At 34.5% G+C, this 13,023-nt stretch overlaps 1 protein-coding gene across 5 annotated transcripts in view; it reads left to right on the top strand.

Moving 5' to 3' along the window:
• KYAT3 (kynurenine aminotransferase 3) overlaps positions 1 to 12,786 on the top strand; it is a 77,118-nt gene extending 64,332 nt beyond the window's left edge. For 4 of the 5 annotated variants that reach the window (XM_023733363.1, XM_023733364.1, XM_023733366.1 and 1 more), the window contains 3 exons: positions 3,609 to 3,682; positions 3,949 to 4,035; positions 12,310 to 12,769. In XM_023733363.1, coding sequence (XP_023589131.1) covers positions 3,609 to 3,682; positions 3,949 to 4,035; positions 12,310 to 12,372 — 224 coding nt within the window. In that variant the 3' untranslated portion in view covers positions 12,373 to 12,769. Of the gene's footprint in view, positions 1 to 3,608; positions 3,683 to 3,948; positions 4,036 to 12,309 lie in introns of all 5 variants that reach the window. The other variant, XM_023733367.1, reaches the window with a different exon arrangement.
• The last annotated feature ends 237 nt before the right edge of the window (positions 12,787 to 13,023 follow it).

The following is a 13,023-nucleotide window of genomic DNA, read 5'->3' as shown; positions in this document are numbered from 1 at the left end:
GAAGGTTTACAGAACAAATAGTTTCTCATTAAACAGTATACACATTGTTTTATGACAATGGTTAACAACACCATGACATGTCAACACTGTCCCTTCTCAACCTTGGGTTCCCTATTACTAGCTTTCCTGTCCCCTCCTGCCTTCTAGTCCTTGTCCCTGGACTGTTGTGCCCCATTAGTCTCGTTTGTTTTATGGGGCTGTCTAATCTTTGGCTGAATGGTGAACCTCAGGAGTGACTTCATTACTGAGGTAAAAGGGTGTCCGGGGGCCATAGTCTCGGAATTACTCCAGTCTCTGTCAGGCCAATAAGTCTGGTCTTTTGTAGAACTGTAGAATTCTAGAAATGTAGAATTGTAGAATTTTGTTCTACAATTTTTCTCCAGCTCTGTCTGGGACCCTCTGTTGTGATCCCGGTCAGAGCAGTCAGTGGTGGTAGCCAGTACTGGATTCAGTCTGGTGGAGGCTGTGGTAGTTGTGGTCCATTAATCCTTTGGACTAGTCTTTTCCTTGTATCTTATTTTCTTCATTCTCCCTTGCTGCTGAAGGGATGAGACCACTGGAGCCTGCTCACAGGCTTTTAAGACCCCAGACGCTACTGCCAGCGGTAAGGATTTTTTTCTTTATGTTGAGGTGTAATCCATTCTGAAGGCTATAGTCTTTGATCTTCATCAGTAAGTGCTTCAAGTCCTCTTCACTTTCAGCAAGCAAGGCTGTGTCATCTGCATATCAGATTGTTAATGTGTGTTCTTCCAATCCTGATGCCACATTCTTCTTCATATAGTCCAGCTTCTCAGATTGTTTGCCCAGCATACATACAGATTGAAAAGGTATGGTGAAAAGATACAACCCTGACCCACACCTTTCCTGACTTTACACCACTTAGAATCCCCTTGTTCTGTTAGAAGAACTGCCTTTTGATCTATGTGTAGGTTCCTCATGAGCACAATTAAGTGTTCTGGAATTCCCATTCTTCCCAGTGTTATCCATAATTTGTTATGATGCACACAGTCGAATGCCTTTGCATAGCCAGTAAACACAGGTAAAGATCTTTCTGGTATTCTCTGCTTTCAGCCAGGATCCATCTGACATCAACAATGCTATCTTTGGTTCCACGTCCTCTTCTGAATCTAGCTTGAATTTCCAGCAGTTCCCTACTGATGTACCGCTGCAGCTGCTTTTGAATGATCTTCAGCAAAATTTTACTTGTGTGTGATATTGTTGAATAATTTCCACATTCAGTTGGATCACCTTTCTTTTTACCAAAGTTAGTCAACTAATAAGTAGTAGAGCTGGGCTCTGAACCCAGAGATCTGTATCCTAACCACTGAACTAACTATCTTATATACTAAGCAACTTTCCAGACCTAATGAACTTCATCCTAGAACCAAAAAGGAAACATTTGATTAGAAGACGATGGTAGATAAGAAGATTGTTGTGGTTGTTCTAGTGAGAGATAATAAGGTCCTAAATTATGGAGGAGATAGTGGGAATGCAACAACCAATTTTTGTTTTCATGAGTTATTTAAAAATGCACATGCTATTATAACATGGTTTAAACTCTTACCTTCAATAAAGAAATACTTTATTTAGTTCCTTTCCGGATCTCTGGCTCAGGCAAGTCAAAAGAAATAGATTCTAACTTCTTTCTAACTATAAAACCTTTAGAATTGAATTCATTCCTTCCTCTCCTTTTGGGCAGCATCACAATAAATTGCTCTTTTCTAAGTTTTTTTTACGAGAGTAATTGAGTAGTACAGCCACTGTCAATTGCAGTTAAACGTTCCTGCTCTTCCTTCTACTCCCATAGTTAATTACTCCTTTCTCTGAGTTGCTTTTGTACCTTGAATATACTGCTATTGTGTACTTGTCACATTGAGTTTTCACATGATTTACAGTTAGACTTTGGCTTTCTTAAGGTGTCACTTTTGTCAGGGTCAAACCTCAATTAAACACTCATAAACACATCTACCTTGAAATAATAATTTAACAAGCTGTCAGTTTCCTCATTTTTAAAGTGAGGATAGTAACTACCTCTCAGAATTACAGTAATGATGAAATGAGAGAATCATGTAGCATACTTAGCAGTAAATAGTAGGTATATTATTATATGGATTTTTTTCATTCTCCTTAAAGCACAGGAGAGGATGAAAAAAAAAAATCAAGTGAAAATACATAAGACTTTTTTTTTAAATAGAGGTAATAACTTTCTTCATTGTCAAGCTTTTTAACAGTGATATTTAGTAAATAAAAGAAGGAAGTAATATAGCTGCCTCAATTTGTTTTGAGCAATAAACGGTAGAATTTTATTGAATAATGCAACCATTAGCTTTAATTGCTTTGGCCCATCCAGAAAGATTTCACCATACAAGCCAATAATATTGAAGTAATGTGAAATGTAGATTGCTGAAACTGAATGCTAGACCGTAAAAGAAGATTGAGGCAAAAGAATAGGAATAAATATTTGAAAATTTCCCCCAAATTTAAAAAAATATATATCATACAGGTAGTCCCTGACTTACAACAGGGTTCCATTCCGACGACTCCGTTGTAAGTCAGTTGTGACATTAAGTAAAATACTTAAATTTTTTTTTTAGTTTTCATTATTATTGCCTTTTATTATCAGTATCTTTATAAATCCCATCTTTGTCTTTGGGGGTTGGCATCAGAATGATAACATCAGCAAATTATGTGCTGCAACATTGTATGTAGTACATATTACTAATGATAAGATGTTCAAAAAAAAACCAGATGGTTATAAGTGCAGTTCGTTGTAACTTGAATCCAGCATAAGTCAAGGACTACCTGTATATTGAAGCAAGAATTAAACAGCATCATTTGGAACATCTAAAAGACATTCTCCCTTTATAAACAAATGAACAATATGTAATATATATTACATAGTACAGTGAAACCTGTGAGAGCCAGAACTTGACAGAACTGCCTTGTTTTTCCATGTCTTGAAATTTTTCCACCTTTGACAGGGTGCAGTCTTACCACTTTTCTTTCGCTTGTTTTAGTGGAAAATATTTGAGTTTTCCTTCTCTGACACTTTCCTGCCTTACATAGTTTTCAGCTTTTGTAGGTTTCACTGTATAATAATATAATTTATTCAAGAAATTTTTTTTTCATTACTTATGTGCTAGACCCTGAGCTAGGAGTGGAGATACAATAGATTGAAGAACAGACATTTTATTCTCATGGAGCTTACAATCTAGTGAATGGCTATTTAGAGATATAATTATTACTGATGAATAACCTATAGTGAAATGTAGGTGTTACTTCCTTAATAATGATCATAGAGTCTTATATTATTTCTAGGCAACACTCTTCTTCCCTTCTCCTTTTTTGCTCTCTTCCCATGTTAGGATTTTATACATAAGTGTGAACAAACAGATGTTTAAGTACTTCCTTAGAATATTAATCTGTGAAATCCTCACTTTCCACCACATTATGCAGTATGAGACTCCAGCAGATTCTATAAAAATCTCCGTAGAAAATTTTAAACTGAATTGGTTTAAATCAGGGGAAAATATTTGAATCTTAATAACTTAAATGAAATACATCTTGCCTGTCTATAATATATAGTCCTAATTTTACTGCTATTTTAGATGCAGACCTCTCTGAGATGAACAACAATGAACCTTATGACTACAAATTTGTGAAATGGATGACTAAAAATAAGGTAATGTTTATTGCCCTTTGCAATACTGTGTTGCATTGTATAGTTAATTTATGAAAAAGACCTGCTGACATGCTTTGAAAAATGTTAACTGTAGTTTTGTATATGATATTCCACTGGTGGATATTTGGAGGATGAAAAACATTTTTCATTTTGAAAATTGCTATGACTATTTAAAAGTATCTATTTGTTTCTAATCTTTTTGGTCCTAAAATTAATATTTGAAGTGTAAATAGTTTTCCTCTTATGTATTCATATTTATGTTGCAGAAACTGTCAGCCATTCCTGTTTCAGCATTCTGTAACTCAGAGGCTAAATTACAGTTTGAGAAATTTGTGAGATTTTGCTTCATTAAAGTAAGTCCCCTTATTCTACTCAAAACAAATTTATATCTTTCCTTCTGATTTATAAAGCACTGAGTTTTTTTCTATTGTTAGGAATAAAATGGTCACCTGCAATTTTTAAATTTTGGCTTTCTGCCACAACATTAACTGTCTACCAGAACAAAACTCAATACTCTTTGAAAGGAGACATAATCCAGACTCTTTACAACATAGCACTCACAATGTCCAGCATACAATAAAAAATGACTAGACATATAAAGACAGAAGAAAATGTTATCTATAATTAAAAAAAAAAAAAAGAGTCAATGTAAACAAACTCCAAATTGACCCAGATGTAGAAACTAGCAGACAAGGACTTTAAAGCAGATATTACAAATATGTTCAAGAAATTAAACGAAAAAAATGGTCATAATGAGTCAACAACAGAGGGATTAAAACTATAAAAAGAACCAAATAGAATTCTAGAGCTTGAGAGTATAGTATCTGATATGAAAAATTTATGGGCTTAACAGAGGATTGGAGATGTCAGAAAAAAAGGTTAATTTGAATACAGATCCATAGAAGCTATCCAAATTGAAAAAAAAGAGAGAAAAATTAGTTTTTCAGAATGAACAGAGCCTCAGAGATCTATGAGAAAATATCAAGTGGTTTAAACATGTATATAATTAGAATATCAGAAAGAGGAGAAAGTGACAGAAAAATAATTTAAAAAATAATGACCAAAATTTTCCCATATTTAGTGAAAAGCATCAACTTACAGATCTAAAAAGCTCAGTGAACCCTAACAGGATTGATACAGAGAAACCACACCTAGGTATATCATAGTCAAAAGATAAAATCTTGAAAGCAGACAGAGAAAAGTACACAGAATATACATAAGAACAGAGATACAAATGATAACTGAGTTCTTGACAGAAACAATAGAGGCCAGAAAACAATGGAATGACATCTTTAAAGTGGTATATATATATATAAATACCAAATTGTATATCCAGGAAAATATCCTTTAAAAATGAAAACAAAAGCTGAGAGAATTCATCACTAGCAGACCTGTACTAAAAAAGTTTTTAGTACATTGCTGTTTTTAAGATTTTATTGTTACTGAAAACAGTCTTACTGAGATCAAGGCACTCTCTATGCCAGCTCACTTACCTGCAAACCTATTCATATAATGTAAACATTGTTTTCGACTTTTAGAGACAACCTATGGGCAAACTTTAGAAGACTTGTCCAGAATATAATATAAATATTAACAACCTTAACAATGTAAAAGTTTAGTTACCTGAAATGTAGGAAAGGTAAGACTGTTAATATGTTCATCTTCCAGTAGACCTAAAAATAAAGGCATACATATATTTACTTGAATAAACATAACTAATAGAAGAAAAAAGTAACATAACACTTCCTGTTTTCAAATGGTGAGTATTCCCATTCTCTTTGTGGAAATAATCTAAAAATAATTAGAAGAATGAAAAACATACTCACAAATTTCATCTTCAATGAAACCAGTAGATACATATAATTCTAAACCTTGGTATATGAGGAAGGGCTGCCAAATACAGGGAAGGTAACAGTAGAACGAAGATACCTAGAAAGGATCCTGCTCCTACATCTTCAATTCGTAGACAGAGTCAGCAGGTAGTATATTCATTATTTGGAAAAAATAGGAACAGTAGGTGTGCTGCTGGTAGTGGGAACTTCCTTAGACCTGTTTGGTATCATGGAAAAGCACTGTAGACATAAGGAAAAATGCAGCCGTGCTATCTAGAAACTGTGAAACAGGGTGGAAAGCAGATTCTTGCTGGGGTGTAGGTTTCCTCATTCAGTCCTGCCATCTTTGTTAAAAGCTGTGTTGAGGCAATGTGGAAGAGATATTTTAAATGATAGCATATTTAATTATGATGATCTGCACTTACGACTGTCCTTTTTTTTTGGTATATCTTATCGTTAGTAATATGTACTACATATAATGTTGCAGTGCATAATTTGCTGATGTTATCATTCTCGGATGTAATGTTTCTAACTCCCAAAGATAAAGATCAGATTTATAAAGATACTGATAATAAGAGGCAATAATAATGAAAACTAAAAAAAATGAGGTATTTGACTTATGTCAGAACCAACTTACGATGGAGTCATTGGAACGGAACCCTGTCATGAGTTGAGGACTACCTGTAGCTGGGAAGAAATAAAGTCTAAAAGAACCCCCCCTCAATGACCCTATTTTAATCACATTACACTTAGTGTGAGCCTGGGAGAATGCCTGCTCCCTTCTGCTGTCCCGGCTCTTCCATATAGTAAATATCTGCTTCTATATCTTCAAATCTTACAACAAAGCCAGCAGGTAGCATACACACTGTCCAAAACAAAAGGAACTATAAGTGTGTGGCAGTGGGAGCTTCCAAAGAGAATTCAATCAAAACTGAGTAATAATGAAAAGAATCCAGCAAAATCACATGATCATCTAAATTGATGCATAAAAGTAATTTGACAAAATCCAACACACTTCCATGATAAAAACACTCAACAAACTGGAAGAAAAAATAAATTCCTCAACCTGATAAAGGGTGTTTATGAAAAACTCACAGGTAACATCATACTCAATGGCGAAAGACTGAAAACTTCCTCCTAAAATCAGGAAGACAAGGATACCCACTCTTACCACTGCTACCCAACATTGTATTGGAAGATCTAGCCAGAGCAATTAGGCTTCTGTGTATAGGTTTCTATACATCAGCAATGAACTATCTGAAGGAAATTAAGGAAACAATTCCATTTACAATACCATCTGAAAGAGTATAACACCTATGTATAAATTTAACCAAGGAAGTGAAAGACTTGTACACTGAAAACTACAAAATATTGCTGAAATAAATTTAAAGAAACCTAAATAAATGGAAAGTCATCTTGTGTTCATGGATAGGAAGACTTAAGATTGTTAAGATGTCAGTACTGTCTAAAGAGATCTAAAGATCCAACGCAATCCCTATCAAAATTACAAGTCTTTTTTTGCAGAAATGGGAAAGCTGATTCTTAAGTGTGTATGGAATTGCAAAGGACCCTGAACAGGCAAAACAATCTTGGCAAAGAAGAACAAAGTAGGAGAACTTACCCTTCCCGATTTTAAAAGGTACTACAAAGCTGCAGTAATCAGAACAGTGTGGTACTGGTATAAGGATAGACATACGGGACAATGAAATAGAATTGAGAGTCCAGAAATAAACCCAGACCTCTATGGCTAACTGATTTTCGGCAAGGGTACCAAGTCCATTCAATGGGAAAAGAATAGTTTCTTCAATAAATGGTACTGGAACAACTAGATTTCCACATGCAGGAGAATGAAGATGGACCCATGCCTCACACCATATATGAATATTAACTCAATATGGATCAATGACCTAAATCTAAAAGCTAAAATCATAAAATTTTAGAAGGAAAACATAAGGTTAAATCTTTAGTACTTTGTATTTGGCAAAGAATTCTTAGATATGACACCAAAAGCATAAGCAACAAAAGGAAAAATTGATAAATTGGATTTCATCAAAAACAACTTTTGTGCATCAAAGGACCTTATCAAGAAAGTGAAATGACAACATACAGAATGGGAGAAAATATTTGTAAATCATATATCTGATAAGGGTTTAATGTCCTGAATGTATAAAAAAAAAACTCCTACAACTCAAAAACAAAAAGACAACCCAATTTAAAAATGGACAAAAGACTTGAATAGATATTTCTCCAAAGAAGATAATGTAAATGGCCAACAAGCACATAAAAAGATGCTCAACATCATTAGACATTAGAAAAATGTAAATCAAAACCACAATGAGATACCACTTCACTCCCACTAGGATGGCTATTATAAAAAAATCAAAAAATTACAATTGTTTGTAAGGATGTGGAGAAATTAGAACCCTGGTCCTTTGCTAGCAGCAATGTAAAATGGTGCAGCCCTTGTGGAACAGAGTTTGGAGGTTCCTCAAAAAGTTAAACATAGAATTACCATATGACCCAGCAATTCCACTCTGAGGTATATATCCAATAGAACTGAAAGCAGGAACGCAAACAGATACTTGTACAACAATGCTCATTGCAGCACTGTTCACAATTGCGAAAGGACAGAAACAACCTGTGTCCATGAACAGATGAATGGATAAACAAAATGTGATATATCCATACAGTGGAATATTTTTTAGCCATAAAGAGAAAAGAAGTTCTGATAATGCTACAGCATGGATGAACCCTGAAAACATTATGCTAAGTGAAATAAGCAAGACAAAAGGATACGTATTACATGATCCCACTTATAAGAAATATCTAGAATACGTAGAGACAAACGTAGATTAGTGGTTACCAGGGCTAGAGGAATAGTACTTGGATTCTGTTTGAGTATGAAAAAGTTTTGGAAATAGATAGTGGTGAAGGTTGTACAGTACTGTGAATGTTATTAACAGCACTGCGTTGTACATTTAAAAATGGTTAAAATGGCAAATTTTATGCTATATATATTTCACCACAATAAAATAATTTTTTAAAAAAAGAACCAGCTACGAATCTATAAAAATCACTATAAGGAAAAAGAAATGTCAGACAGAGAATATTCACCAATAAATGTTGCCATAGAACAAATAAAAATGTGGTATTTTGAATTCAAAATGTTTAACATGAGATTAAAATAGAGTTTTTCTTTTTTTAAGTTCAAGGAAGATAGGTTAAGGTACTATAAAAAGATGAAATGAAAACTGGCAGAGCTCAGGTAAGAAATTGAAAGGAAAAATGAAACCATTGGAAATTATGATGAAATTGGAAACAGCACAAAGGACACCAGAAACTATGTAAGCACATTAAGGATTGAGAAGAGAAAGCAAAAGGAAGTGGAAAGAAAGAATTTAATAATATTAAAGAGAAAAACTATAGATGTGGAAGACAAATGAAATCCAACATATACTTAGAGTACCTAAAGAAAAGAGCAAACTAAATGGAACCACGGAAAAATTGTATAGCTTTATTTCAGAATGCTTTTCACTTAAAAATATACACACATCCACACAAATCTAAAGTTTTAAAAGAAATTCCTTGTTTCAGGAATAATTCTCACAGAATGACTAACCCTGAAATATACCTTATTTAATATATTGGACTTCAAAGATAAATAATCCTTTGGGCATGTAGACAATATGATCAACACGTCAGTGAGGGGCAGGAGAGGATGATTACTGTGGACTCAGACTCCAAGGATGGGAAAAACATGCCAAGAAAATGAAAATCAAAAGAAAGCAGATTGAATTCAGGCAGCGTAACAATAATAAGGCAAAAAGCAGCACTTTTCAATGGTTATGAATTAAAATCCTTAGTGGCTTTCAAACATATTTAAAGTATTCAGCCTCACTCATTAATAAGAGAAAGGAAAATTAAAATCATAATGAAATTTTTTTAAACTACAAGAATGGAAACAACTAAAAAGTTTCTTAAAACACTCATACGTAGAGTTGGAGAATAATTTGTGGTTAGTACTGTAATTAATTTGGTAACCTCCAACAAAATGTAAATGCACATACGCTTTCACCCAACAATTCACTTCTAGGAATTGCTCCTGTGGATTTACTTGCACATGTTGAATGACTTGTTCTCAAGGATTTTCACTGAAGCACTGTGTGCAGTAGCAAAAGATTGTAAACAACCAAAATAATTACCACTGGGGGGCTACTTAAATAATTATGGCTCATTCATATCAATAAAAGAATGAAGCAGCTCTCCATTTATTGGTAGAACATAATCTAAAAGCAAGGAGCAAAACAGTTTATATAGAATGCTATCGTTTGTATAAAAAGGAAAATATGTATATACAGATACATGCTTACAAATGGCTAGAATATCTCTGAAAGGTACATATTAAACTCTAGGGAGAACTGAGTGGCTAGGGAGACCAGTGGGACATTGACTTAACATTTAAAAAAAAAAAAAATTCTGAAATACTCCCAATAGAAAAATTCCAGGAACTTTTTTTTCCTGAACCATTTCATAATAAGTTGCCAACTTATTTACTGGTGATTCTCATCACCCCTAAATACTTTGGTGTGTATTCTCCACAAACAAGGACATTGTCCTACATAACCACAATATAACCTTCAAAATCATGAAGTTAGTTAGCATTGATTCCATTTAATCCTCAGACCCAATTCATTTCAACAATTGTCCCAATAATGCATTTTATAGCAAATAGATACACAAAGGCCAGAATCATATAAATCCATCAATCAGTCAGTAAAACAATCCAGGCCATATCTCCTTCAAGTCTGGTTGCTCTTTTCTCATAATTAGATTTAGGTTGTATATCTTTGGCAGAAATATTACAGAAGTGATGATGTGTTCTCCGTGCATCCTGTCAGGTGCACATGACTTCAATATGCCCTATTACTGGTGATGTTCACTTTGATCACTTGATTAGTGTGTCTGCCAGACTTCTGTACTGTAAAGTTATACTTTTTCCCTTGATAAATAACAAATATTTCATGGTAAGACACTTTGAGACAAAATATTCCTCTCTCGTCAGACTTTCAATTTATTCATTTATTTATCCATATCAGTAAGGACTCATGGATTCCTATTTCATTCAGTGGGTTATAACTTATTTACTTATTATTTGTGATTACTATTATTATGAATATTTATTTTGATGCTCATATTGTCCCAAATTTGGCCAGTAGGAGCCCCTTTAAGCTGACTTCTGTCTCCTCTGATATGTCCCCATCATTCTTTGAGCACTTCCTTACCTTTTGGAATAACAAAATGACTAGGCTCATATTGTCGTTATCAATCTGGAATCAGCCATTTTCAATGAGTTCTGGTTCGGTATTCAAAATCAAGATTTGGGCGGTAGGAGTTGGATTAGTTTCCTAGGGCTGCCATAACAGCCCTTTGCTCAGTTCTGCCTAATGGCCTTTGGACTGAAACATCCTGGTAGAGAGGGAAGAGGAAGGAAAAGAGGAAGTAGAAGAAGAAAAGGAAATTTAATTTTTACTGTTTACCCTTCCCTTTCTTTTTAATTTTATACCAAAGACTACGGCCTTCAGTATGGATTACATCTCAACATAAAGAAAACAAAAATCCTCACAACTGGACTAATAAGCAACATCATGATAAACGGAGAAAGTAATGAAGTCAGGGATTTCATTTTACTTGTATCCGTAGTCAATGACCATGAAAGCAGCAGTCAAGAAATCAAACGACATAGGGCATTGGGCAAATATGCTGCAAAAGACCTCTTTAAAGTGTTAAAAAGCAAAGATGTCACCTTGACAACTAAGGTGCCCCTGACCCAAGCCAAGGTGTTTTCAGTCACCTCCTATGCATGCGAAAGCTGGACAACGAATAAGGAAGACTGAAGAAGAATTGATGCTTTTGAATTATGGTGTTGGCGAAGAATACTGAATATACCATGGACCGCCAGAAGAATGAACAAATCTGTCTTGGAAGAAGTACAGCCAGAATGCTCCTTAGAAGCGAGGATGGCAAGATTACATCTCCTGTACTTTGGACAGGTTATCAGGAGGGAGTGGTCCCTAGAGAAGGACATCATGCTGGGTAAAGTGCAGACTAAGCGATAAAGAGGAAGATCCTCAACAAGATGAATTGCCACATGCAACAATGAGCTCAAACATAGCAATGATTGTAAAGATGGCGCAGGAACGGGCAGCTTTTTGTTCTGTTGTACATAGGGTCGCTATTAGTTGGAACCAACTTCACAGCACCTAACAACCACATGCATATATTCCCTATTCAAAAGAGAAAGAAATTATTATCAATAATAACATTATAACTGCAACTTGATAGGAGGGGACAGAGTAGTATCAATGAGATAAATTTTCCTTGTTCAGAGAAAAGAATGGTAGATATTGTCTGAAGTTGATAAATAAAGAAACAGAAGCATAAGCATACTAGATTTTGGTGGTAATCACTAGCACTACAACTAGAAATTACCATAGAAGATTGTCTTGGGGGATGGAGAGAGTATAGGAAGTGGTTAGAGGGGTGGAGCAGATAACTATTATTTTTCAGCGTAAGCTCTCTGTACTCTTTGACTTGTTTCTGTAATTACATATTAATTTGATTAATTGTTTCCTTTTGGGGGGTTCTGCCTTTGCAACTTCTCCTTGAAAAGTTTTCTTCGCTTGAAATCGGATATTCACTTAAATCTTCATTTATTGGTATTTTTTTTTATTTAAATATTTGCTTCATCTTGAATTTATTTTGATAGGTAATAATGATTATTTCATTACTTTATAGAAAGATAGTACACTGGATGCTGCTGAAGAAATCTTCAAGGCATGGAAAAACCAGAAGTCTTGATGTATGCAGACAGCATTAATTTTTGTATTAGATGAGTTATGTGGAATTGTTATTTAGTGCTGCCACCTGCTAGATATTGAAAAACAAATATTTCAGTACAAATGGAATTTAAAGAAATTTTCTATTGTTTTTCCAAAGAAGTTAACTCTGTTCCTAACAGTATCCAGGGGAGCTGATTTTTTTTTTTTTCAGTTGAAATGTATTTAAACACCTTCCATTACTATTTTTATGAGAGTCAATATAGCATAGAGGATAAGAACTTTGAGGTGCTGGCTGATCCTCTGTGCTTCAGTTTCCTTATCATAAAAGGAACATAAAAATAGCACTGACTTCATATGGTTGTTTATGAGGATTAAATGGACTAAATATATGTAAAACCTGCAACAATAAACACTCAATTTAATGTTAGCCAGTTTCACTTCCTCATTTTGTGAATACTCCTAGCCTCTGCCCCATGTCTTTGCTTTGTCTACCCATCTGTAGTTCCTTCCCTTTCGTTTACTGATGGCCTTGAACTTTGCTCACACTGGGCTCTCTTGCCCAAGTACTGCCATCATTTGAAGAGACTTCAAGGTCTACATGGGTTACCTAAGTTTTCCATGCCTTGACTCCTCCCCCCTAGTGACACTCACCCCCACTCCACTTCAGCCA

Source organism: Trichechus manatus, unplaced genomic scaffold (assembly GCF_000243295.1).
Source record: "Trichechus manatus latirostris isolate Lorelei unplaced genomic scaffold, TriManLat1.0 scaffold00058, whole genome shotgun sequence".
Taxonomy (NCBI): domain Eukaryota; kingdom Metazoa; phylum Chordata; class Mammalia; order Sirenia; family Trichechidae; genus Trichechus; species Trichechus manatus.
The sequence above is the reverse complement of the archived record's forward strand: the minus strand, read 5'-3'. Positions and strand labels throughout refer to the sequence as shown.